The 25,673-nt window shown below is 39.4% G+C and overlaps 2 protein-coding genes across 2 annotated transcripts; both read left to right on the forward strand.

Annotated features, from left to right (window-relative positions):
• The first annotated feature begins 90 nt into the window (after positions 1–90).
• Positions 91–4,396, forward strand: LOC128235623 (uncharacterized). Its single transcript, XM_052950429.1, has 2 exons — positions 91–1,218; positions 4,288–4,396. Exons 1-2 carry the CDS (start codon positions 91–93, stop codon positions 4,324–4,326), a joined length of 1,167 nt encoding a protein of 388 aa, XP_052806389.1. The 3' UTR covers positions 4,327–4,396.
• A 4,416-nt stretch (positions 4,397–8,812) lies between these two features.
• Positions 8,813–14,220, forward strand: LOC128235624 (uncharacterized). Its single transcript, XM_052950430.1, has 2 exons — positions 8,813–8,897; positions 13,403–14,220. The coding sequence occupies exons 1-2, from the start codon at positions 8,813–8,815 to the stop codon at positions 14,218–14,220; spliced, it is 903 nt and encodes a 300-aa protein (XP_052806390.1).
• Positions 14,221–25,673: the final 11,453 nt, after the last annotated feature.

The raw sequence follows: 25,673 nt of genomic DNA on the forward strand, positions 1-25,673 counted from the left end.
TATAAAACATGATGTCAGAAAATAGACGAATTACGTAGTCCTGTGACAGTGATCTTGACATTATTTGGACTTAATTCATAACAGCGAAATATGGATATGTCAGGAATTACACCTCCGTGCATGGATTGGGACAGTACAAACCTCCCGGAGGCGTGGGAAAGGTTCAAGCGACACGTGGAACTCATCTTCACTGGACCTTTGAGCTCCAAATCAGAGATAGAGAAAGTGTCATATCTTCTCTTGTGGATAGGCGACAAAGGCCGCGACGTTCATCAAGCGTGGACTCTGATTGAAGCCGAGAAAAAGAGCCTGAAATCCATTTACAAGAAATTTCAAGCTCACGTCCAGCCAAAACTCAACCCAATTTTCGCGCGCTTCAGATTCTACAACGAAGTTCAAGGAGCTGACACTATCGACAAATTTGTCACTCGACTACGACTACGCTCACGTGACTGTAAGTTCAACGCAAACGAAGACGAAATGATCAGAGACAGGATCGTTTTCGGCACGAACAATTCAAGAATAAGGGAAAAACTCATCAATGAAGGAGAGAAGCTAACGCTTGACAAAGCACTCCAGATAGCTCAAAGCTTTGAGTACTGCCAGACTCAAATGGCAACCATGAATTTGACGTCAACGCAAACGGACACACCGCCAGTCACCCCAACACCCGTGGACGCCATACACAGACGTAACGGACGTAAGCCACCGCCAGACAACCACCAACAGCAGCGCCAACCACCACAGCAGCGCCAACAACAACGTTCATATCAACGATATGAGAAATCATGTGACAATTGCGGACGAGTGCACGGACCTACCAAAACTCAGTGCCCAGCATTTGGCAAATTGTGTAACAAGTGCCAAAAACAAAATCATTTTGGACATATGTGCAGAAGTAACCAGAATTACCACAAATCTGTACATGACATTGACGCTAGTGCTGTAGACGGTGCATGTGGATATTCATGTGACACACCGGAATACTACATCGACATGGTAAGCACACGTTCTTTATCACAATCGCCAGACCGTGCCTTCGTTCCCATCACTCTTGGTCCTAGCAAAGTACCAATACATTTCAAAATTGATACAGGCAGTGAATGCAACATAGTTTCACATGAAACGTTCAAACGCCTAAAATTAAGTGCCCCTCTCGAGCCCCCCGACAGCAAACTGACCTCTTACTCAGGCGACCTTCTCAAGGTTCTTGGAAAAGTGAGTCTTCCCTGCTGCCACAAATCTGATACAATCATGGCTACAATCTATGTTGTTGAAAATCGTGCCCCTCCATTGTTAGGACTCAGATCATCAGTAGAGTTGAATTTGATCAAGCTGACCTACTCTGTAGAAAACTCCCCCAAAGAGCCCCAAGTACTGACTAGGGATTCTGTAATGTCCGAATACAAAGAGCTTTTCCATGGAGTTGGGGAAATTCCAGGGTTTGCGAAATTACACCTTAAGGAAAATGCAGTCCCCGTTGTGAACCCCCCGCGAAAAGTGCCCGAAGCTCTTAAACCACGACTTAAGGACGAACTCGACCGCATGGTCAAAGACGGAATTGTCACTAAGGTCACCGAACCCACTGACTGGGTAAATTCGATAGTTTTGGTAGAAAAGCCAAAGACAGGTAAACTTAGGGTTTGCATTGACCCAAAGGCTCTAAATGACTCAATCCGTAGACCGCATTACCCAATGCCGACTTTAGACGACGTGACGTCAGAGCTATGTGGGGCTACACATTTCAGTATTCTAGATATTACGCATGCGTATTGGAGTGTCAAACTAGATCACGAGTCTTCCCTACTTACAACGTTCAGTACGCCTTTCGGCAGATATAGATACCTAAGGCTCCCATTTGGCATCACATCTTCAGGCGACATATTTCAGCAGAAATGCAATGAAATCTTTGAAAACTTGCCCGGAATTCATGCCATAGTAGACGACATTTTGATACATGGTCGCTCACGGTCAGAACACGACGAAAATTTGCGAAAAGCGCTCAATAGAGCACACGAAATAGGCATTAAATTTAATCCCGACAAATGCGTTATCGGAGCGACAGAAGTCCCTTTCTTTGGTCACGTCATTTCTAGTCATGGCCTCAAACCCGACAATGCCAAAATAGACGCCATTGTGAAACTCAAAACGCCGGACTCCCGCGCAGAGTTAGAAACATTCCTCGGCATGGTCAATTACTTGGCCAAATTCGCGCCAAAACTCGCCGAAACCACATCCCCTCTCCGGAGCCTCTTGCAGAAAGATATCGAGTTCTTTTGGGATGAGCCGCAGACACGCGCGTTCGAAAAGGTCAAGGAGACGATAACAAGCTCACCCGTTCTAGGTTACTTTGACCCAAAGAAGCCCTTAGTCTTAGAATGTGACGCATCACAAAACGGGCTCGGATGCTCCTTATGGCAGGACGGTAGGCCCATAGCATACGCTTCAAAAAGCTTAACTAATACTGAGAAAATGTACGCAAACATTGAACGCGAACTCCTTGCAATCGTGTTTGGTTGTAAGCGATTCCATCAGTTTAGGTATGGTAGACACGTAATAGTTCACAGTGACCACCGACCGATTTCTGCAATAATGAAAAAACCCCTGTCGGCAGCCCCTCCCAGGCTTCAGAGATTGCTGCTATCTCTGCAAAAGTATGACGTAACAGTAGAACACGTACGCGGAAAGGACATTCCCGTTTCTGATTACTTGTCAAGGCACTCAGTAAATGAAACTTACCCGACACTGATTGAAGGTTTGGACACACACGTCCATTCGGTTAAAAGACAGCTTCTTGTAACCGACTCACGTCTTGAAAAAATAAGACTATTAGAGACGATCATGACATGAAAGTATTGAAACGGACTATACTACAAGGTTGGCCGGAATCGCGGTCAGACTGCGAGTCCGCGGTAACCGATTTCTGGAATCACCGGGACGAATTGTCATTCGAAGATGAACTATTTTTCAGAGGTCAAACACTCCTCATTCCAAAATCCCTGCAAGTAGAAATGGTTAAACAGGTTCACACAGGTCACCTATGTGTAACCAAGACTTTACAGCGCGCCAAAGACTGTTTGTTTTGGCCTGGCATGCAAAGGCAGATCACAGAACACGTGTTGCAATGCCCTATATGTTTGACTCACAGAGATTCAAATACGAAAGAACCCATGATCTCTCTAGAATTCCCAGAATGACCGTACCAAGTTTTGTCAACAGACTTGTTTCATTTGGACGGCAGAGACTATCTACTTACGATTGATCATTATTCAAGATTTTTTGAAGTTGACCATTTGACAAATACACGATCTAGTACGATTGTTCACAAACTGCAGGCACATTTTGCTCGCAATGGAATTTGCGATGTTTTACATAGTGATAATGGGCCTCAATTTTCGAGCTCAGAATTCGCTGATTTTGCAAAATCATGGAATTTCAAACATCAAACGTCTTCACCTCTTCATCCCCAGGGTAACTGCTTGGCTGAACGCGGAGTAGGTATTGCGAAGAAAATTATGAAAAAAGCAAGAGATAGTGGTCAAAATGTATACCTTGCTTTATTAGAATATAGAAATACGCCACTAGATTGTGGATACACCCCTGTTCAACTACTTTGTAGTCGCAGAACCAAATCAGTTTTGCCAATCACAAACAAAGCTCTATTGCCCCAAATAGTGAATGCTAGCAAGGTGAAACAGACGGCTATTCATACAAAATCGAAGCAAAAGCAGCATCACGATTCATCATCAAGGCAATTAAAGCCCATATCCATTAATGACTCTGTTAGAGTTCAAACAGGAAAAATTTGGGTTCCTGCAAAAGTCGCGCAACAAAATGGACCGAGGTCATTCACTGTACAAACACGAGATGGAAAAATTTACCGCCGAAATCGCAAAGTTCTACATAAAACAAATGAAATTGTGTCAGACATCCTGCCTTTAGATTACAACATTTCGGCTAGCTCTCCGATTTCCCCAGATGCGCCCCAGTCGGTCAGCTCAGGTCAAATTCCGACTTCAAGCAATTCAAACAGTGAATCAGGCTCCCCTTATGTAACACGGTGTGGCAGATTTGTGAGAAGGAATGTGCGCAACTATGATCAGAACTGGGTTAACCACTAATCAGCGATCAAATGCTGATAAGCACATTTTCCTTTACCTGTGCTTTGAACAATGTAGGAGCAGTGGTTAACTAGCACGATTTATTGTTTTTACATGTAATGTATACAACTAATCCACATTGGTATTAGCATCTCATTGTGTAATGCAATAACTTATTTTATTCCAGAACGAGGAAGATGTTCTATATCTATGGAACGGACTATAGATAGACTGACCACGTGATTGGCCAGAGCCCGCGGAGCCCGGCACGCTCCAGCGTCAGTCATTAACTATAGCTCGATAGGATAACATGCAACTGTAGATTGTGCATTAAACTGTTAAATAGACATAGCCTTTTGTACTTGCCTTCACCCTTGTGTTGACTTTACATTAGCACTACTACAAATATAAAACATTCATATTAGAGTATTTTTTCTTATGACCTGACAAGTGAGGACGGTCCTCTGGGCATAAAACAGTTCAGTCATACTGTAATAAAATATTCAGATTTTGCTTGAAAATGTGGTTAGCCGAATACTCTGAACTTCAACATTTACGTTGAAGCGTGAAACACAGGTAAGAAAATAATAAAATTCTGCATTTCCACGCAATAAAATTTATTCCAGTAAATAAATCATATTAATGAGGTCAATACCAAAAAGCCACTCCTGAGACAAGAATTCATATGACTCCAGAGACTTCTTGAGGTCCAGATCTCGATCTTGCAGCCCACCCTCAAGGAAGGCAGATTATTTTCCCATGTCTTATGAGAGTAAGTTGTAGTTCAACGTAGTAGGTAAATTGTTGTCTGCTTAAATCATTCTAACCGAAAACCCTACATATGTTTGAAAAGTCCTATTACTGTCAGTATATTCTCCAAACCACTGGTCCTTTAATCAGAATGATTTATTAAAACACTGGTCAGGCATGCTGATGAAAAAAATTGCCGCCAAGCGTTTTCAATAAGGTCACTCTTAACTCGTCCATGAGTTAATTTTATTCAAGCAAGTGGAAATTCTTAGCTGTCTGCCCGATAGGGCAAGTCCCCGAGTCAAAAAGAAACTATTGTGCAGACTGCTCACATAAATTAAGAAATAGGAAAATTTATATTAATCTTAAGCATTACCGTATATATGTAGGGGAAATTGATCTGACTGTGATGTAAAATGCTGAAAATCAACTTTCTGCATTTTTAATGTGCGCCCTTTTGTGACCGTTAAGATTTTTTTCTTTGTAGTATATTATCAAAACTAGTATTTGAATGCGTGTGTGTTTTGGTCTTATAAGCCCTGTTTCAACAATTTTCAGCCATATTTTAGTGGATTGAATGCAGTTTGTAAGCATTTTACATACTATCCTTTCAGGATTCCAAAAGAGGGTAATTTTCTTACTTGCATCAATAAGGTATGCTGTTTAATCATCCAAGAAAAGCCAAGGAACAGGGTCGGGCTGAAACTACATTAGCTAAGAATTGTGGAAGACTTGGAGGAGTTTGAGGGAAGGCTTGAACGAGGGGAGATACTAACTGGCTTGGCAAGTTTTTAATAATATAGTACATAATTCATATGTATATTGTGGGTACTTTGGATTGTCTGGTAGACTTGATTCCACCGAGTGGCCACATAATACAGGGTTTGAGAGATTAACAAATGATTTTCAGCAAGTGATTCTCTCCTTATCAAGAGCTCTAAACTGGATCTATAGTCCCCAGGTTTCATAGCAAGTGAAACCTTTAAAACCTGTGAAAACCTCTATTTTTTTGGAAAATTCATTAAAACCTTATTTTTTTTGTAAATAACTATAAAACTGCCTGATGAATTCTCTCCAGAACTTTGATGTTTAAAATGAAAACCAGCCTGCTCTCATAGCCAACTATTTTTGCAGCTGATCGTGAACGTCCAATTTGTGTCGCTTACGTGGTTCATATCGTTCAAATTAAGGCTCTGTTTTGCTCTTTGACCAGAGGTGCTTAAAGGTAAATCCGGTCAGTCTGTTTAAATAATCTGGATCCTGATATTGACTGGAAAACTGTTTAATGCAACTCTGCAAATAGCCTAGTGCACTGTCTTCAAAAAACTCTTGTTATCAATCTAATCCTTTGAATTGTGTATATGCTGAAAATGGTATTCAAAATGAATAATATATGGTAAACCCCATATAATAATTTCCCACTGACTTCATTTTAGACATACCCAATGCAGAGGAATTTTGCAAATGACTTCAATTATGATGATGATGGAGTTCAAGGTGGGCGAACGGCTGCTCAAAAGGTTGCTCACCTAGAGTTATTGTTGGGACAGATTGCCAACTACTGCCCAGTGATATCAAGAAACACAATGGTAAAGAAATTCCTTCTGGCAAGACTGCAGTTTGGTTTTCAGTCAACTGGTGGCCACTTTCTTGATTTTGGTGCTATTAAGTTGGAACCAGGAGAAAGGCCATAGGATCAACGTCTAGCAAGTTTTGTTGAAGACAGTCTTCTCAAAGGCGGGGGGTCTACCAGTCACAATGGCGAGGTTCCTGCGGATGAGGAGGAACTTACTCCCACTGTTAAAAATGTCATAGTCCTCACTTGGCTCAGGCTCATTCATCCTTCACTTCCAGCTCTTATGAAACAGGAATTTGCTTTTGAGCTCCGTTCTAGGACACTGGCATCTCTTAAATATCTCTAGCAATTACTAGCTTGTTAGATGAGGTACACTCCCTTGCAGATGCAAAGGTTTTGCCTCAACGTTCAGAAGTGCCCAGACCCAAAGATCCAATTTGCAAACAAGCAGGACGGTCTCGGTTCCAACACTTTTTGAGTAAGTGTAAGTCTTTTCCAGAAGAAGAAAAAACCAGAGAAGGTTAAAGCTCATACAGCAAATCATAAACGACCAAGTAACGGTGACAATTTACAAGGACCAAAAGTTGAAAAGCAAGCTTGGAGACAACTGAAGAAAGATACAAAGTCTCATGACTTAGCAATGCTACAGCGCCAACAATATATGTACATTGCTGTGGTGCCAACATTAAAAACATACCATGTGTTAAAGCAAAGTAACACGTAAAAGGAATTGACTGAGGATAATTGTCTGCAATGAGGGAAGAATAGAGAGGATAAAAAGAGATTTGTATAAAAGCCCCTTTGTGACACCAAGCCATCTGCAACGAAGTTGCAAGAAAAAATGAAGACCTGATGAATCCAAACTTTTGCTTACAAAATCGTCGCAGAAAAAGCCTTTTTTATTGAAAAGGGGAGGTGGGGGGAGGGGCGTACCACAGACAAACGAACAACAGCAACTACTACGGTATCAAAAATTATCAAGGTACGACCGCGTGAACCGACCATCTCATCGCAGGGATATGGATAAGAAATATACGAAGGCGTTTTGGAAATAATAAACAATGTAGGTACATCAATTAAAGTAAAACTTGAAAATACATCAGACAATTTTAGAGCCGGAAAGATTGCTGACAATATCCATATGTGGGAAACAATAACATCGGATAGATGCATTTTAAATACTAATCGGGGGTGCGAAATATAATTAACATATTGGAAAAAAAACGTGTTGAGTATTTATAAACATAAATGTATTGAGAGGAAGCATTTGTGAAGAATATTTACTGTAGTCTTAATAAAACTCTACCAATTATTAAGGCCCAGTACAGTTTAGTAATTTGTTTATGAAAATCAGGGACATAAATCAAGAAGCTAGATACTTCTGTGCATAAATAAAAACACATTTTCCCGACAACATCATGTAATATTTTAGCTTGTTCATATTAATTCATTTGCAAACTCTGTGCATTTATACAAAATTGATCTGATGGCCCTATGAAAATTTCTTAATTTCATTACCACTTGTCACCACATGTATAGAATCAAGACTTTCGCATGTGTTGTATTTGTTTTGCATTTCAGACAATGGGTCCTAAACGCAAAGTGTCCATCAACACCATCTCAGATGAAAGCTAAAAAATGTTAAGTAGTATGGGAAAAAGTGTCACCGGGGAAAAGGGAGAGAATCCGGAAAGCCCTCTTCAGTGTAAGTCAGTCAGTATCTTTAGAAAAGGCAGCATAAGACAATAGTGATTTACCATACTCCGTATTGTACAGACGTTGGACAGCCTTGTTGCTATGTGGTTAGTGAAAGGACCAAAGACAATTTTTAATGAAGCTGAAGAAAAATACATGACAAACTGGCTAAAAGAAATGGCGCAAAGGGATACAGGAATATGTGAGTTTTTAGACTTTTTGCAGGGTGTTATTAAGAGAGAAAAGAGGAAAGTGCCATTTAAGGATGGACGACCAGGAAAGAAATGGTACTATTCATTCATAAACAGAATAACGAAATCATTAGCACAAGATATGACTCCGTTTTGGAAAAGAAACGGTCAAAGGTGTCAAAAGAGAAAACTGACCAATGGTGTAACAATTTCAGGGACTTTCTCGTCAGTAAGGATCTAACTGAAAACCCCAGCTGGATTTGAAATGCAGATAAGGCAGGATTAAATATGGGATAAAAAAAGAAAAGTCATAGGACCAACCAGACAGGACTTGGCTGTCCCTCACATAACAAGTGGAAAAGAAAGACTTACAGTTATGTTCTGTGGTAATGCTTCAGGTAAGATGATGTCCCCTTATTTAGTGTCCCCTAGTGTAAGCCTAAAATCCATTAACTGGGTCTCTGGAGGGGTCGGACATAGCATATACACCCAATGGGTGGATGAACAACCCAACATTGGCCATGTTCATTGACCACCTAGACAGGCATGCAGGACCTGATCGGCCGATAGTGTTGCTAATTGATAGTGTCAGCAGATCGTGTTTGGGTTGAATGTGACAGTTGTCATTAATGGATGCACACAGACTGCTAAAATTATGAACTTGATGAAAATGAATCATTCGTGTGCCCTTTATGTGAAAAATGATTAGCCTCCTACAACTTCGAGATAGAGTAACGATCAGGTAGACTGCAGGGCCACTGCGACGCACTTTCCAGGTGTCATACGCCAGGAAGCGGGCGGAAGTAAGGTAGCTATTAGTGTTGAAGGTTCAAAAATTGTAAGAGCTATCGGAGCAGAGCAATTGCAGGCAACTGGGACAGGGTCGGGTCTGTGCAACTGGCTTGACGGGTATAAGGCATGCGAAATTGCTGAGCTACAGCTGCAGGATAGTAGCATCGGGATAGTCTATCGCCGTCTACTCGAGGGTACGAAACCCTCATCTAAGCCATGCATGGCAGAGTCCTGAGGCGCGGCACAACTGGCTGATCTGGGACACCCTGACTTTGCATGATGGTGACGCCTTCAGGTCTCAGAATCCTGATAATTGGCCTCAGCTAGTTGTACCACACAGCCTGAAAAGATGTGATGCGCCTTGTCCACGACGCAGTCACTGGCGGCCACATGGGTATCAAAGCCACCAAGGCCAAGTTACTTAAGGCCTTCTACTGGTATAACGTCATAATGGACGTTAAGCTATATGTCGGCTCCTGTGACGTCTGTGAAGCAGACAAGCGACCCCAAAAGACGGCAAGAGCGCCCAGGGGACATATAGGGGTTGGCGCACCATGGAGCTAGACTTCATGAATCCACTTTCGGTCAAACCCAGGGGAAACCGTTACGTCCTCGTTGCCGCTGATCACTTTACGAAGTATGTCGAAGTGTGGGCCGTGCCGAGGCAGACAGCAGATGTATGCGCCGAGAAGATTGTGAAGGGCATCGTGTCAAGATGGGGTGCACCACTCTGCATCCACACCGACCAGGGTTTAGCGTTCGAGAGTAGCCTTTTCAAAGAGCTGTTACCCATTGGGCGTGCGAAAGATTCGAACTAGCCCTCCACACCCACAGTGCAACGGTCAAGTGGAAAGATTCAACAGAACACTTATCAAGATGGTTAAGTCGTACCTTAAAGAAGAGCAAGAGGACTGGGACCTGTACCTTGGTGTTCTAGCCGAAGCGTACCGCGCAACGCCAAGCCGTGCAACATCGCTCACGCTCAACATACTAACTATAGGAAGAGAAGTGCGCATGCCAGCAGAGCTCGTCTTCCACAAGGCTGTAAGTGGCGAAGATGACTTTACCTCAAGGGGAGACTACGCAAGGTCTTTGAGAGCAAGAATGCTCAAAGCACACGAGGTAGCTCGAAATCACCTCGGTCGATACGCGTCTAGAAACAAAGAGGTGTATGGCACGCGTGCCTCGCTAACTGAGTATAAAGTCGGCGACTTGGTGTGGCGTCCCCGGGGGATGCGGAAAGTTGGCGTGACACCGAAGCTTGAGAAGGCATTTGATGGGCCCTACGTGGTCAAGAAGAAACAGTCGCCGATCAACTTCGTCGTCCAGCTCGACAAGCGCGAGAGCGCCTCTTCCATCATGATAAGCTGAAGCGGTACCGAGGTGGGACAGTACCAAGATGGGCTGCAGAGCCCCGAAGACGGCTAGCCGATGGTCCTGTACCAGTGATAGCTGAGGGTCGACCTACCGAGTGTGAATCACCTGAGATCGGGAGTCACCTCGTTAATTAAGCATCTCTTTTTTTATTTTAGTGCACAAAGGGTAGCAAGAAGCAAATCATTATTATTGCTAAAGAACTATAGTAAATAGGCTTTAAAACGCCAGTAGTGATTTTCATAGTCTAGTGGTGAAACTGAATATTAACTGTGGTGCAAACTAACATTAAGAAGTGAATGTAAACTTTTTATGTGGTTGTAACGACCTGCCTTCCGATAATTCCGATCAAATTGCTGTGTGAACAATAAACGTGTCTTATGTTAACATATATTGTAGCGTAAAAGCATTTCAAAATCTAGGGTAAAATCATAAGCTGTATGTGACAGAGACAAAACAAACTTGGTTGTATATTTTATATGCAGACAAAATATTCATTGGAAGGGGGTGGTTGTCCTTTTGGTAATGGGTAAAAACTAAAACAGACCTCTTCCACAGCTTATACTACATTTACTCATAAGTCCGAGCTCTATTTCAGATGGACAGAAAGTTTGCTAATGGCGGCCTGATGTATCGGTGTGTCCGGTGCGACAGAATAGGTCGTAAATGGCAAGTCTTGGACCACGCTCTGAAGGAACACATCCCGGTGGAGAGAGTGCCTTTCTATTGCATCCTGTGCCGGTTTAGGTGCCAGGATTCCAAGACACTGGTAGAGCACACTAACAGGTATAAGCGCCATGTAGACAAAGTAAACAAGAAGGGGCCGAGTGACGTTAACCAAGTCCTAGTCCAGTCGAACAACCCTATCTTTGTTGGTGATGATTGGACCCAACCAATGAATAAGCTGACCTCGGCGACTGAGAATGGAGTACAGAAGGGCTTTGACAGCTATAACGGGTCGTGGGGTGTGACCGGGTCGGCATTCGGTTCCACCTTCCCAGGAGTCCCCCGTCCTACATTGCGGGCCACTCATCTGCCGCTAAACCCAGCCATGAACACTTATGATCCGGCCAGGATGAGGACCATGCAGACCACCGCCACAATGGCAAGGGATGTCTCACCAATGCAAGGAGGAAATGCCCTCTCAATTTCGGGGCGCTGACGTTCATGATAGCTGATGGAGAAGAACAGCCATGTACCTCGGCGCCTATAATGTTGCAGCCAACTAACTTCTACAAGCGACCCCGACAGCAAATAATGTACTGGAGAGCGATGGTACCTCGCAAACCAGGGTGGCGGCAGTGCATACGCCAACAACCCCTCTCTTCGATGAAAGGATCGGCGATCACATGTTGCCTGGTCCGCTAGATGAGGCGGACCTGATCTTCCAGGGCCTAGATCAGACCCCCAAGCCAGGAATGAAGAGGGCGGCACAGCCACCCTCGGGCTCCCCCGAACGAATAATGAGTGACGGGGGTTGACATTTTTGCAGAAATTACAGGTGATACAGTGTCAAGTTTCTCACCCTTGCCGGTTCCTGATAAGGAAGGTTGTGGTCACGGTTGTGTTGCCATGTAACTACATTTAAAAAAAATAGATATTGATTTCTACTTTACCAAACTCAGTCAGATGCTTGAAATTGTAAAAGAATGTGTTGTAATGGAACTGGAAAAAATGCAATTGATTATTATATGTTCATAGTTTCTATTACAGAATGAAAAACTGTTGTTTTCTGATATTTTAAATGGTAGAGTTGATACCCACTATACACGGTCACGTGATCATCTGTTCAGTTGTTTGGGGTATTCCGGATCTTGGTTAGTTCCGGATCAAAGCAGGTGAAAACAATCAATTATGAAAATTGTAATAAAAATTATCCTAAACAGTTAGTTATTATTGGAAGAGTTAACCTTTTTAAAGAATTCAAACGATTATTTGTTTACAAATTGCGACTTTCATGACCTATTTTTTTGTGTCAGACAATCGGACATGCGCAATCGCTCTTTTAAAAGTACGTGAAAATTATGGCGTTTCAATGAAAACATCGGAGTCTTACCAGTACGTATTGTTTAAATGCATCATATTTATACATCAAAATGTTCACAAATATGTCCTTTATGGCCCAAAATAAGCCAAAATTATATCGGCCGCCTGTATAAATTGCCACATGTTATGATATGATATTGATCGTTCAGGTAGTTACGGATCACGTGACTCCTAAATTGATACTCAATGGGGGATTTTCTCAAATGAATTTTGAGCTGTCAAACAGCTTTTTTGTGTTGTATTTTTCAAAAGAAATTGAATATTTATGCTTATTTTCATTTTAATGTTCAAGTGAATTATTTGAATGATCATTTTTACATATCCAGGATATATCTATGATAGTTTTGTTTAATAGAACTTTGGATTGAAAATTTAAAGCTTTAAAAAAAACACTTATTTACTTGAACTAAGTATTGTGTCTTGAAATACATGAATTGTTATTTTCAGAAATGGGAAAACCAAAACATCAAAGCCCAGCTGTGAAGAAAGCTAAATGTATTAAAAAGAAATACCAAAGTGGATCCCCCGGGAAAGCCCTGAGATGTAGGCGAGCCATTATCGCAATCGAAAAAAAGGTAAAGTCTATAAGAAAAGCTTCAGAACTTTATGGTGTATCCTATGTTTTATTTACACAGGCGGCTTTCTGGAGAAGTTGATTTAGAAAGGCAAAATGGGCCAATGCCCATTTTAAATAAATGTCTCCATATTTCATATATCCAGAATCTAAACCCAGAGGCTATAATCCATTGACGGGTGCCTTGTATGGATCTGACATAGCCTACATCAAAAAGGGTTGGATAGATGCCTCTACATTTGCAAAGTTTCTAGATCATTTCCATCTGCATGCTGGTGAGGAACGCCCAGTGGCATAGAGATAGATAGTGTGAGCAGTCACATATCCATGCCTGCATTTGAACTAGCTTGTAAAAGGGGCATCAAACTTTACCGTATTGTGCCAAACGCTACGCATCTAATGCAGTCTCTGGATGTAGGCGTGTTTGGACCACTGAAACAAAGGTGGCACCAGGTTGTGAGGTCCCATACTAGAATCAGCCCTGGTGTACTAATCAGCAAAGAGAACTTTGCTGAAAAAAGTAAAGAAGCCTTCCTTCAGTTTTATAAGCCTTTAACAATCATCAATGCCTTTCGTTCATCCGGAATCTACCAAGTGGACAGTACTGTAATCACAAAGGAGCATCGTAAACCAGGTATCACATTCGGTAGTGCAAAGTCCAAATCACTGGATGAATCCACAACAGAATCGAGTCTTGAAATACCAGAGCCTGATCATCAACAGCCAAGTGGATCATCGCTGGCTCTTGAAGCGTTAGAAATTGCGCTGACAACACCTATTAAATCCAAGTACACTAAACGTATAAAAGAGAGCTATGATGTTGAAGGACAATCGCCGGGTTTTCATGTCTACAAGAAACTTCTATCAACAACATGTCCCAAAACTGTGACAAACAAACCTATAACCGCCTTAGTGTGCGAACCATCTGAAAACGTACAAAGCAAGCCAGCTGTACAAAGTGAAACAAATGTTGAGAATGAGCCTTTCTGTGGACTTGATATGTTAGCAACAGTTGCATCTGCGTGTAGATCAGAAAAACAACAATCTTCAATTATTTCACCAACATTGAAGGAGGCACTTAGATTCCCATCAGCTGCGCAGAAGAAATTGAAGCGAAAATAACAAATTGATGACCTACCAAACAACCTCACATCATCTGATTCATTACGTGCTATGTCTCTGAAAAGCTTGAGTAAAATCAGGGCATTTAGAGAAAGGGAAATTAAAGCAAAGAAGAAATACATGTCACTAGCACTGAAGAAAAACACTAACTCAAAATCTAATAGTGCAAAATCTAGCAAAAAAAAAACTGTAGGCAAAAAATCTAAGAACATTAAATTGGCTCTGAAAAAACATACACAAGGAAAACTTCTTTTACTGATGAGCCAAAGCCCACTGAAAAAGAAGAAAATGAACATGATAAACGGGATAATACAAACGAAACGGACGTGACAGGTATTTATTGTAAATTAAGCTGGACAGAGGACAACTTCTTGGGAATTGAACGTGTCTGGGTACAGTGTGACATCTCCGACCAGTGGTTGCACTCTGAGTGCAGTAAAGAACCTGTAATCCGTGATGATGACTTCTATTGTGATAAGTGTGAGTTCAACTCAAATCTACTGAACCTATCTACTGTCTAGGAAGAGAACATGTTTCTAATAATTACCAGTACATCTTGCACATTAATATTTTGTTCATCTGTAACTGCCTTGAAATTGATATACATGTACATTTGTAAATATAGTGAATCTTAAAAATAAATACACTTATCCTGTTTTGTGATATTCAAATTCAATATCCTACTAAAAACATAAAATTTAGTGAATATACCTAATTTAATATTGATCAATTAAATACTTTCGGTTTCAGGTAAAAACCAGTGAGCCAGTTCCTGGTCCTTCAGGCACAACTAATGCTACTTTGATGAAGACCATTGTGTTTGAGAAAAGTGTTATTAAGGTATACCATGTCTACAAGATCAAGCCACCTACGGATCCGCCTACTAAACTTAGGGTGGACCGCGAATACACTAACATTGTAGACAAAGAGGCATGTATTTTGTGGCTGCCAGACCTTGAGACATTTAATAAACATATTCATGACATGGTTACAGACCAAAGTAGACAATTGAAATTATCCGACATTGCCGGCCTTCCAATTTGTCATGTACCAAGAACATTAGCAGGGTTTTTCAGAAGTGTTCTTGACGAGGAGGGAAGTATTTACGCCATTACAACTGGTGAACCGTGTCCAAGCTTTCCACTCTGGCCAGCACTTAACGAGAAAGGAGGGAGTGCTGTTATCCCATGCTCCTATTTCATCTCGTGTCCATCAAAAACATTTGAAATATCTGTCTCCCTGTTGCGCTCAGCATTGGAAACAATGCCATAAGGTTCAGCTATGAACGTGTCATTTATTTAGTGAAAAGAACAGTTGTTTAATTGATGCTTAATGATACAGGGTAAAATCTTCCAAGTGTGTAATCATGTTTTTTAAATGTGAATTTTTATATAAGTCTAGTCAAATTTTGATTCGTTTTGTATACCTGGTATGTGATGTTATAAGTGTGAGTATTTGTTAATTGATGCTTGATGATACAGGGTAAAATCTTCAAGTGTGTAATCATGTTTTAAAAATGTGATATTATAAGTCTAGTCAAACTTTGACTGTTGTGTATACCTGGTATGTGATGTTATAAGAGTAAGTATTTGTTTTGTATACCTGGTTTGTGATGTTATGAGTGTGAGTATTTGTTAATTCCTGTCTTATAACTGGAATCTTAATGAATGCATGTTCTAAAGTTGTGTTATTTAATGCTAGCATGAATGTTTAAAATACAATCTAGTTAAATCATTGTTCTCTTTTAAAATGCCCCCTTTGTTAAATTTGAATATGGCATGTCCACAATGCATATATAGGAATACATTGATTAACTGGTACAAATGTATGCCCCAACTTCTTAATTCAATGTGAAACACATTATATACTTCTAATTTAGTGAAGTGTAACCCTTCGACAAAGTTTTATAAATTTGATTCGCTATATGAGAGAACACCGATGAATCACAAATCATCTCATGTTGTAAAAAAACACTGTTTTTACTGATTTGAACTACTAAAATAATATACATTATACTTCATTAATATACATTATACTTCATTAAAGTGTTAATAAACTTGTTCACGCCGTAAGCTTGAGCGGGCGATCGTAGGTTTCAATTTTAGTGACGATAGCCCGCTAGTCACTTCCCGTTATAATGACGTCACGCAATCTCGTTTTTCAAAGGGATGCAATTGGACCACATTAACTTCCTGAATTCGCAGAAAAGAAAGAAATCACTATCGTATATTTAACGATGTAATCGCCTATCAAGAGGATAGGCCAGACGGAAAAAGTTTCCTTAAGTAATGGTAAACAATGATATATCAGTTGATGAATGAAATCTTCGGCAAATTAATTATTGACCTTACGCCATGGCTCGATAGGCCACGCCCCCGATAATCAGGGAAAGTTACTCTGCTTATGTCCGACATTGACCAAAGATGGCGGATAAACAAAGGCGTCTCGGTCTCCAGGATATTCCTGACAATATCAGCTTAGAATACGTAAAAGAACAAATATCGCTGAAGAAAAAAACAGAAAGCTTCTGCTTTTTTATCCGGCAGCTACATTAAAGAAATACAAATATTTGCGGGGATTGAGAAATCGGTCCTGATTCGAGATAAAGTTCACCCGAGTCAACGGATATCTGATCCTTGCCATGTAGTTAATCTGGAAGTTGACACTCAGGTCAGCTGCATTTTTCTGTGATAGCCAAAATAATCGACGAAAAATTTGAAATGTTTTGCAGTCAATCCTGAAATATATCTAGTGATGAAAACATTTTCCAAGACTATATCATTCCTGAAGAATTTATGTGGAGTGATGTGAAAATGGACAGCTGATCCAGAGAACAACTAGGCCTAGGGTCCATAGGCGTGACATTAACATGTTATCTGATTAGAATACAGGTATAAGATCACAATGAAATGTACTTTAATGAAAGACTCTTATAAGTAAGAAAAAAAAATCACGAGATCAAAATTTCTTTTCCAGATCTGGCCGTGCATTCATTGTAGTATTGCCAATGAGTGCTTAGGGAAATGACATGCTGTTTAAAGAGAAGTAAGATACAATAAGAGAAACTTTCATTTTTGAGTATTTTTCTTATGACCTGGCGAGTGAAGACAGTCGTCTCGGCATAAAACAGTTCAGATTGATTGTACTGAAATATTTAGATTAAGCGGGAAATGTGGATGGCCGAACTTCAACATTTACGTTGGCAAGCGTGCAACACAAGTAAAAAAAAAATAATTCTGCATTTCCACGTAATAAAATTTATTTCAATAAATAAATCATATTAATGAGGTCAACACCAAATAGCCACTCCAGAGACAAGAGGTCATTTGACTCAAGAGACTTCTTGAGGTCCAGATCTCGACCTTGCAACCCACCATCTACGAAGGCAGATAATTTTCCCATGTCTAATGAGAGTACGTTGTAGTTGAAAGTAGATGCTAGATTTTTGTCTGCTTAAATCATTTTAACTGAAGACCTAACGCATGTTTGAAGAGTCCTATTTCTGTCAGTATATTCTCCAAACCACTGGAACTTTTCATCAGAATGATTTTTAAAGCACTGGTCAGGCATGCTGATGAAAGAATTTGCCGCCAAGCATTTTCAACCATGTTGACAATAAGGTCACTCTTAACTCGTCCATGAGTTTTTTTTAAGCAAGTGGAAATTCCTAGCTGTCTGCCCGATTGGCCAAGTCCCCGAGTCAAAAGGGAACTATTGTGGAGACTGCTCTTATAAATTAGGAAATAGGAAAATTTATATAAATCCTAAGCATTACTGTATAAATGAAGGGGAAATTGATCTGACTGTGTACAAAGTGAGTTAAATTTTGTCTTAAAATTGTGTTAATTAAATAATGTAAAATACTGAAACTCTCTGCATTTTTAATGTGCGCCCTTTTGTAACTATACTATTTTGTAGTATATTATCGCAACTTGCATTTAAATGTGTGTGTGTTTTGGACTAGCCCCGTTTCAACAATTGCTCAGCCATATTTTAGTGGATTGAATGCAGTTTATAAGCCTTTCACATACTATCCTTTCAGGATTCCTAAAGAGGGTGATTTTTTTTACTTGCATCAATCAGAGATGCTGTTAAATCATCCAAGAAAAGCCAAGGAAACGGGGACGGGCTAAAACTGCATCAGCTAAGGAGTGAGTAAGACTTGGAGGAGTTCGAGGAAAGGCTTGAACGAGGGGAGATACTAACTGGCTTGGCAAGTTTTTAATAATACAGTACATAATTTATATGTATATTGTGGTTACTTGGAATTGTCTTGTAGACATGATTCAACCGAGTGCTCACATTACACAGGGTTTGAGCGAAAAACATATGATTTTAAGCAAGTGATACTCTCCTAATCAAGAGCTCTAAACTGGATCTATAGTTCCCAGGTTTCATAGCAAGTGAAACCTTCAAAACCTGTGAAAACCTCTAACTTTCGGAAAATTCATTAAAACCTTAAGTTTTTTGTAAGTAAACTATAAAAACAACCTGATGAATTCTCTCCATTTACACCAAAAATAAAACCAGTCTGCTCTCACAGCCAACTATTTTTTTGCAGCTGATCGTAAACGTCCATTTTTGTCGCTTCCTGGTTCATATGGTTCAAATTAAGGCTCTGTTTTGCTCTTTGACCAGAGGTGCTTAAAGGTTAATCCCGTCAGTCTGTCCAAAAAATCTGGATCCTGATATTGACTGGAAAACTGTTTAATGCAACTCTGCAAATAGTCTAGTGCACTGTCCTCAAATAGCTCTTGTTATCAATCTAATCATTTGAATAGTGTAAAAAAAGGCTTAAAACAGTATTCCATATCAGAGAAACACATTTTTTTTTGTCACCATGTTTTATATTTTCAAGAAGCAACTGTGAAACCTCGTTTAATTTTTGTTTGCAGAAGACGACATTGACCCGAATATGTGGCGTAACGGCTGCTGATCATACCAAGAAGGCTATGGAAAAGTGAGTTTTAAACAGAATCTAAGTATACCTAAAGTGAATATCACTCTCATACGAGCAATGCTGTGTGAAAACTAGCCTTGGTGTCAGCATTTTAAAATGCATAAATATATGGATAACCCCATAAAATAATGTCACACTGACTTCATTTCAGACATACCCAATGCAGAGGAATTTTGCAAATGACATGGACGTCTGTTTTAGCTAAAATTTCATCTTCGAAGCAAAGGTCTCAGTCATATTCATATTCGTCTTGTCAGAATAGATCTTTATGAGACAAATCTTGGTTTCAACATAAAACAGGATTAGAATGCAAAATAAATTAGTTGGTTAACTGTCTTCGTAATATGACGTCAATTGTGACGTTTTTTTTCTATTAATGACCTTTCTTACAGAAGAGGTTGGTTTTAGCACAACGACGCTCATGTAAGTTAGTGACGAGGATCTAAACAGGTAACATTTTTGCAGTTCTAAGGATCTGCATTATGGATAGAAAGCTTTGCATTAAACGTTATGTATAGCGTGTTAATAACAAACGTATGACTAGGTTTTTTTATGGTCCAATTTTTATGCTTCCCAAAGGGAATTTAGATTTGAAAAGGCCGGTCGGAGAAACAGTTACAACAGGCAAAGCGGCCGTGCTTATCAGCAGATGACTATGAGTCAGACCAATCAGGAGACATTGATTATTTCATGGCTTAAAAAGGCGGGACAATAGGCTCCCAACGTGGACGAGTGGTCCGATTTATCGACTCTTTTGAGGACAGTGTTGAAACTGGCGAGGAGATTATTTCTGGGTTAGCGGATGTCACAAACAAGGTTTTAAGGTTAAAAGAAAAAGAAGAAAAAGTTAAATAATTGAATCGAAATCGAAAAATATTGATTATCTCCAAGTTCCAAAAGTTGAAGAGACTATTTGACCCCAACAGACATGAAACGAAAGCGTATGACTTTCAAGACAAACACGAGGACAATAATTTACCAGCCTGTAATGATATATTTACTTTTTAAATTAACCCACCCACCCTGTCGAACAGTAAAGCGTACGAGATGTACAAACAAGAGTTGTTGGCGTGGAGAGAAGTGACAGATCATTCAAAGAGTAAACAAGGTGTGGCAATAGCTTTTTCACTCCCAGAAGAAAACAAGGAAAATATCAGGGAGAAGGTAATTGATCAAATTAGTTTGTACTTGAAGAAAGAGAATGGGTTAGATACCTAGGTAAAAGACGACCTTAGGGATAGTGTCGACAAATTTGATGATTTTGAAAGAGCCAGTGGCCATTCTATTGCTGAATATGTGGTAAAGTTTGACTCCAAATATAGGAAAATAGAGAAGAAAAGTATAAAAATACCCCCTCCCCCCTGGAGTTTGGCTTTTAGACATTTAAGGAAGGCAATTATCAGCAAAGAGGAAACAATGCTATGGCTTCTGTCAAACTAGAACCGGCTTCCGTTACAGAAAATGGTTATTTTAGACCTAGACAATACAACCAGTAGGGTTGCTTGTGCTCGTTGACCGTAAATGTTCATTGATTTAAAACATATAACAAATGCATAAACTATTAAACGGTGCCTTTTGATGCTTTGCATCAATGGTATTTCTTGTTTTTATCATTTACATTTATATGTTACAGGTGTGTCATTGGCATCTACCCAAATACTGGCTTGAAGATCACTAAGAAAAAGCGGAGCGTTGAGTGCATTCCAAGGTGTTGTCGCTGATAAATGAACAGGCAGACTTTAAATGGACGGATCAGAGTTAAACATAACTCTCATATATCTGTTTTGCACTCCCTTGAAAAATACTAATACATAAGTGTAGTGCAAGTAGTTAATAGCATGTGAACTACTTTGAAAGTATCAAAGAAACATTGTGTCATTATGACATTGGTTTCATTTATACGAAACGAGATGTATATACAGGTGATTAATAATTTCCAACATTGAAGCCTTAACTTTTTTCTCTCCATTTTTAAAAGTTTGTCAGAATGTTTTGCTATCTTTTTGCTATTTATTTATTCTTATTTATGCCATTACACTGGCGTGGACGAATTGTGTAGGTGGGGAAACGTGTACAGACAAACAGCGGGCTTGGGTAAAGGAGCTGCAAAAGTAATGTCACATGACACAATTTCAGATATGGTTTTCAGCCGACCAAGCCTGTTTCAGCTACCACCATGTACTGTGAAAACAACCTACAAGACCAGCAAAGATACAGATTGTCCAACTCGTACCGAACAGTTTTTTGACCGTAGTGATTTATAGGACTTAAAATTCCACAATGGCAAACATTTGGGAGAGCAAAGGAACACTGTATTACAAAATGCTACATGCACCATAGGTAAAAAGGGACATAGAAGAAGAAATCCTGCACCAAGAACGTTGTAAAAATGCCTCTAATCCTATTCAAGTCCCTTTGCCATGTGACAAATGCCAAACATTCTATGATAAATAGGTAAATATTAGTTTGGAAAAAAAGTTTAACCAAATCCACAGAAAATCAGAACACCTGTGTCCGGACTGATTTGCAATAGACAAGAAGAGCTAATCCTAATAAATTTGTGACTAATCAAATTTATCCTAGGTTTAAGGGATGCTTGGCAACACGCCATGGACAGAAATATGAACCAATTGCACGCGCCTGGTATGAAAGCGTGTCAGGTCACAAGTTTAGCAAATCCGGGATTGTTGTAAGTTCAGCGGAACCATATATTGCCGCCAGCCCAGACGGTATTATAGATGAAATAACAATTGTGGAAATAAAATGTCCAACACGCCCGCTATTAGAAAAAACGATGTTCTACTTGAAGATGGTGAGCCAAAATTAAGCTCAAATGGAAAAATGGTTATTATTGCCAAGTACAAGTGGCAACTTTTTGCACTAAGTCAACTTTGTGCAAGAGTTTTGTTTGGACAGCTGAAAAGCAGTGTGTTGTAAATGTTCCATACAGTAAAGACTTTATGAAGGGCATTCCCCGGGGAAACAGGTTCATGAAGTTCATGAAATAATTCATGAACATTGTGAACTCCATGAACAACTTCATGAACATCCAAAGTAATTCATGAATATTTGATGTATATTCATGAACTTGAAATTTCATGAAGTGTGAATGTTCATGAAGTTCGTGAAATCATTCATGAACATTGTGAACTTCATGAACATCCAAAGCAATTCATGAATATTTGATGTATATTCATGAACTTGAAATTTCATGAAGTGTGAATGTTCATGAAGTTCGTGAAATCATTCATGAACATTGTGAACTTCATCAACAACTTCATGAACAGCCAAAGTAATTCATGAACTTGAAGCTTCATGAAGTGTGAATGTTCATGAAAAAAATCAAACTTCATGAACCTTTTTATCAATTCCTGAACTAAATCTTGATATTTTTCAAAGTTCATGAATTAGTTCACGAACATAATAAAGGTTAAGTTCGTGAAAAGAGGTGTTCAAGAAAAACATCAGTATAATGTTATGCCGTTCTTATGATATTAAATGCTTTAAAACTAAATGACTGGCGAAATTGCACAACTCGTGATAAAGATCATGAAGTTTCAGTTCATGAATTTAGTGCTGATATATTTGTTATAAATATTGTCAATTAGATGATGTTTTTATTCCATTACAATTTGCATCCATACATTCATACACACATTGCATTTGAGAAGTATTCATTTTGTGGATAAGGTTCTTTAAAGAATAATTTTACTAATAAATTTTAACAGGAGTTCCTTTTGTGTTGTATAATAGTCAATAGTCAATAACACTTGACCACTCCATGTAGTACAAAATAATTATGACAGAATCATGTATATCTATTTATTATCTTATGTATTCATTTCATAATGGCATGCCCATGGGCACTTGGCATTAAGGCAACAAATTCTTCTGGTGGTGTAGAAGAACTTGCATTTATATACAACAAGGTGTCTATTAAATGATCAACTGGCACAACTTTCACCAAATTTGTCCCACTCACTTTATGTAAATGTTTACCAAATTGAAGCTCTTGATCTCTGTAGGATATATACTGCAATAGCACTGCATACACCAGATTGCTTTTGACATTATAAATAAAATACTGAACACTTCCAATCGACGACTGATCAACATCATCGTATCAAACAATATAGGATATTCTTCTCTGTAATTTTCCATATTTCTTGGAGCAGAACTGTTTTCCATTCACACGGACACGTTCCACAACTTTCATATGATTTGCATCATCTGCAAGGCATTCTGGTAATTCCCGGATTATTTCTTCTCTTTGGTCTATCCTCAAATGCTGCAATTTTCCACATATGTCACAATTATCTGCCTTTCTCTTCACTGTCCACAGTCCATCAGCAGATTTGGTAACACTTGCTCTGACTACAGAATCAATATGTTTTTTTTTAAGGACTTGTTTTGTGACATTGCCTGTCCCATGTGCAGACTGCAGACTGAAGGAGAGCAGCATTTGCATCCTCAAACGGAAAACAGCTCCAAGCCCAAACTGGTCCCCACTTAAGCACATAGGAAACCAAATGAATGCAAGCGTTATGTACATTTAGGCCACATGATCCCTGACCATACAATTTCTCGAAATAAGAATAAAACTCTCTAAGCAGGGTTGATGCTCTTTCTATTAGTTCAACTGAAATACTTTCTCCAAGAAGGATGTAAAGAGCTTCTGATAAACAAGCACAATGTTTTAAATAGTTGTCTGGTAAAATTCCTGTTAAGCATGGACCAGAATAAAACAACAACCACATTTGTAGTTCTGTGGCTTTCATATTATTAAAATGCCTCTCTAAGTTGCGGGGCAATCTTTCCACACTAAGAGCAGGTTTAATGTTCAGAAGACGTTTTGACACAGTCTCTGTGTGTTTACCAATGAAGAAGGGTTGACCACTATGACATGGTGAGAACCACTTCCTAAGTAAAGTATTTGTGATTCCTAATAGAACACAGTGCATGTAATCTGGAACAGTGCCTTGAACAACATCATAAGATGGAATAGCCAGTAAGCCTGATGTACCTTTGAATCCCTTTACGCGTTTCTTTTCTGTTCCAGTTCTCATACACTCAACTACTTCATCATGGGATCGTGCTTTAAACTCTTGGCCAAATTCTCGATATGGGTAACATCTTGAGTGTCCTTTACCTTGCTTTACGACTTGTCCAGGATCTTCACATGTTATACAACTCTCTGTACCATTGAAGTATGTCATATTCAATATAGAAGCTTTCGCTGGCAGATCAAAAACTCCACATACAACTGCCATTTTCACTGTTATAACATCATGCTGAATGAAACTTTCACACCTTCATTATATAGCAGCTCAAACTCCCTTCCAAGATGTTGCAACATTTTTTCAAATGGGGGCTTTCCTTTTACTTGCCAAATGGCTGCAAGTAACAAGTTATCTCGAGAAAATCTAAGAGGGGGACTCAGTTCATTAATAGCAATAAAGAAAGGCCACAACTCTACTTTGGAAGATGAATATAAGTTAATACCGTCAGTGTTCAAAATGGCTGTTAAGTTATATGGGTTACTGGAAAGAAAACCCCCTTCACTGTTTAAGAGATTCCTGTATTCTGATCCATCTGTAATGTCAGTAATTATACTTTCTGTCTTTCGCGTGTTTATTTGTGATTTACATTTATTTATATCCTCAAAAATCCCTGGTGTCTGTAGCAAAGTTGTCAACTGCGACTGAATATCCGCAATTACAAAACTTTTCCGAGGCTGTCTGTTAGGACTTAGCTGCTTCGCCTTAGAACCTTTGTAACGAAGACCATCACAGTTTTGAGATGAACACTTGAACTCATCTGGATTTTCTAAGAATGTATTACCACAAACTTCACAATAATGAACTTCTTTCATCTGAGGTACACCTGCACTAGAATATATAGACTCCATGTCAAACAAACCATCTGAGTTGGGAATCAAGTGTTTTATCATGTTAAGTATGTCTTTGCATGTATTTGCAGTTAAATTATGTTTCTGAAAAACAAGACAAAATTTTCAAAGCATGGTTTTCGCCCTGGGAAATTTCTTTGCTAGTTTCTGTAGAATTTTCAGACTGAAAATAATTATCACATGAGCTACTGTCAGAAATGGAATCGTCAAATTCACTTTCCCAAGAAGTGTCTGAATCATCAGTAGTATCTGTTCCAAACGTAACTTCAAGAGAACTTCTGTCAGAAGTGTCAAAATGTTCAAAATCACTGTAGGTTTCGGATGAATTACTATTCAAATCTGATGAGCTAAAATGGTCAGACAAACAATCATGAAATTCACTCTGACTAGCAGACTCCAGATCACTATTTTAATCTGAAATGATAAAATCAGTTTCTGGAATTAAAGAACATTTATCTTCTTTGTGATTGTGGTGTAATTCATTACAGTCTTTGGTTATGTCACTAGAATCTGCTGCTGGTGTCGCTCCTGCTGATGTTTCTGTATCTGTATCAGCTGTTTCATTCAGCACTGAAAATAAAATTA

This window comes from Mya arenaria, chromosome 5 (assembly GCF_026914265.1).
Source record: "Mya arenaria isolate MELC-2E11 chromosome 5, ASM2691426v1".
Lineage (NCBI taxonomy): Eukaryota > Metazoa > Mollusca > Bivalvia > Myida > Myidae > Mya > Mya arenaria.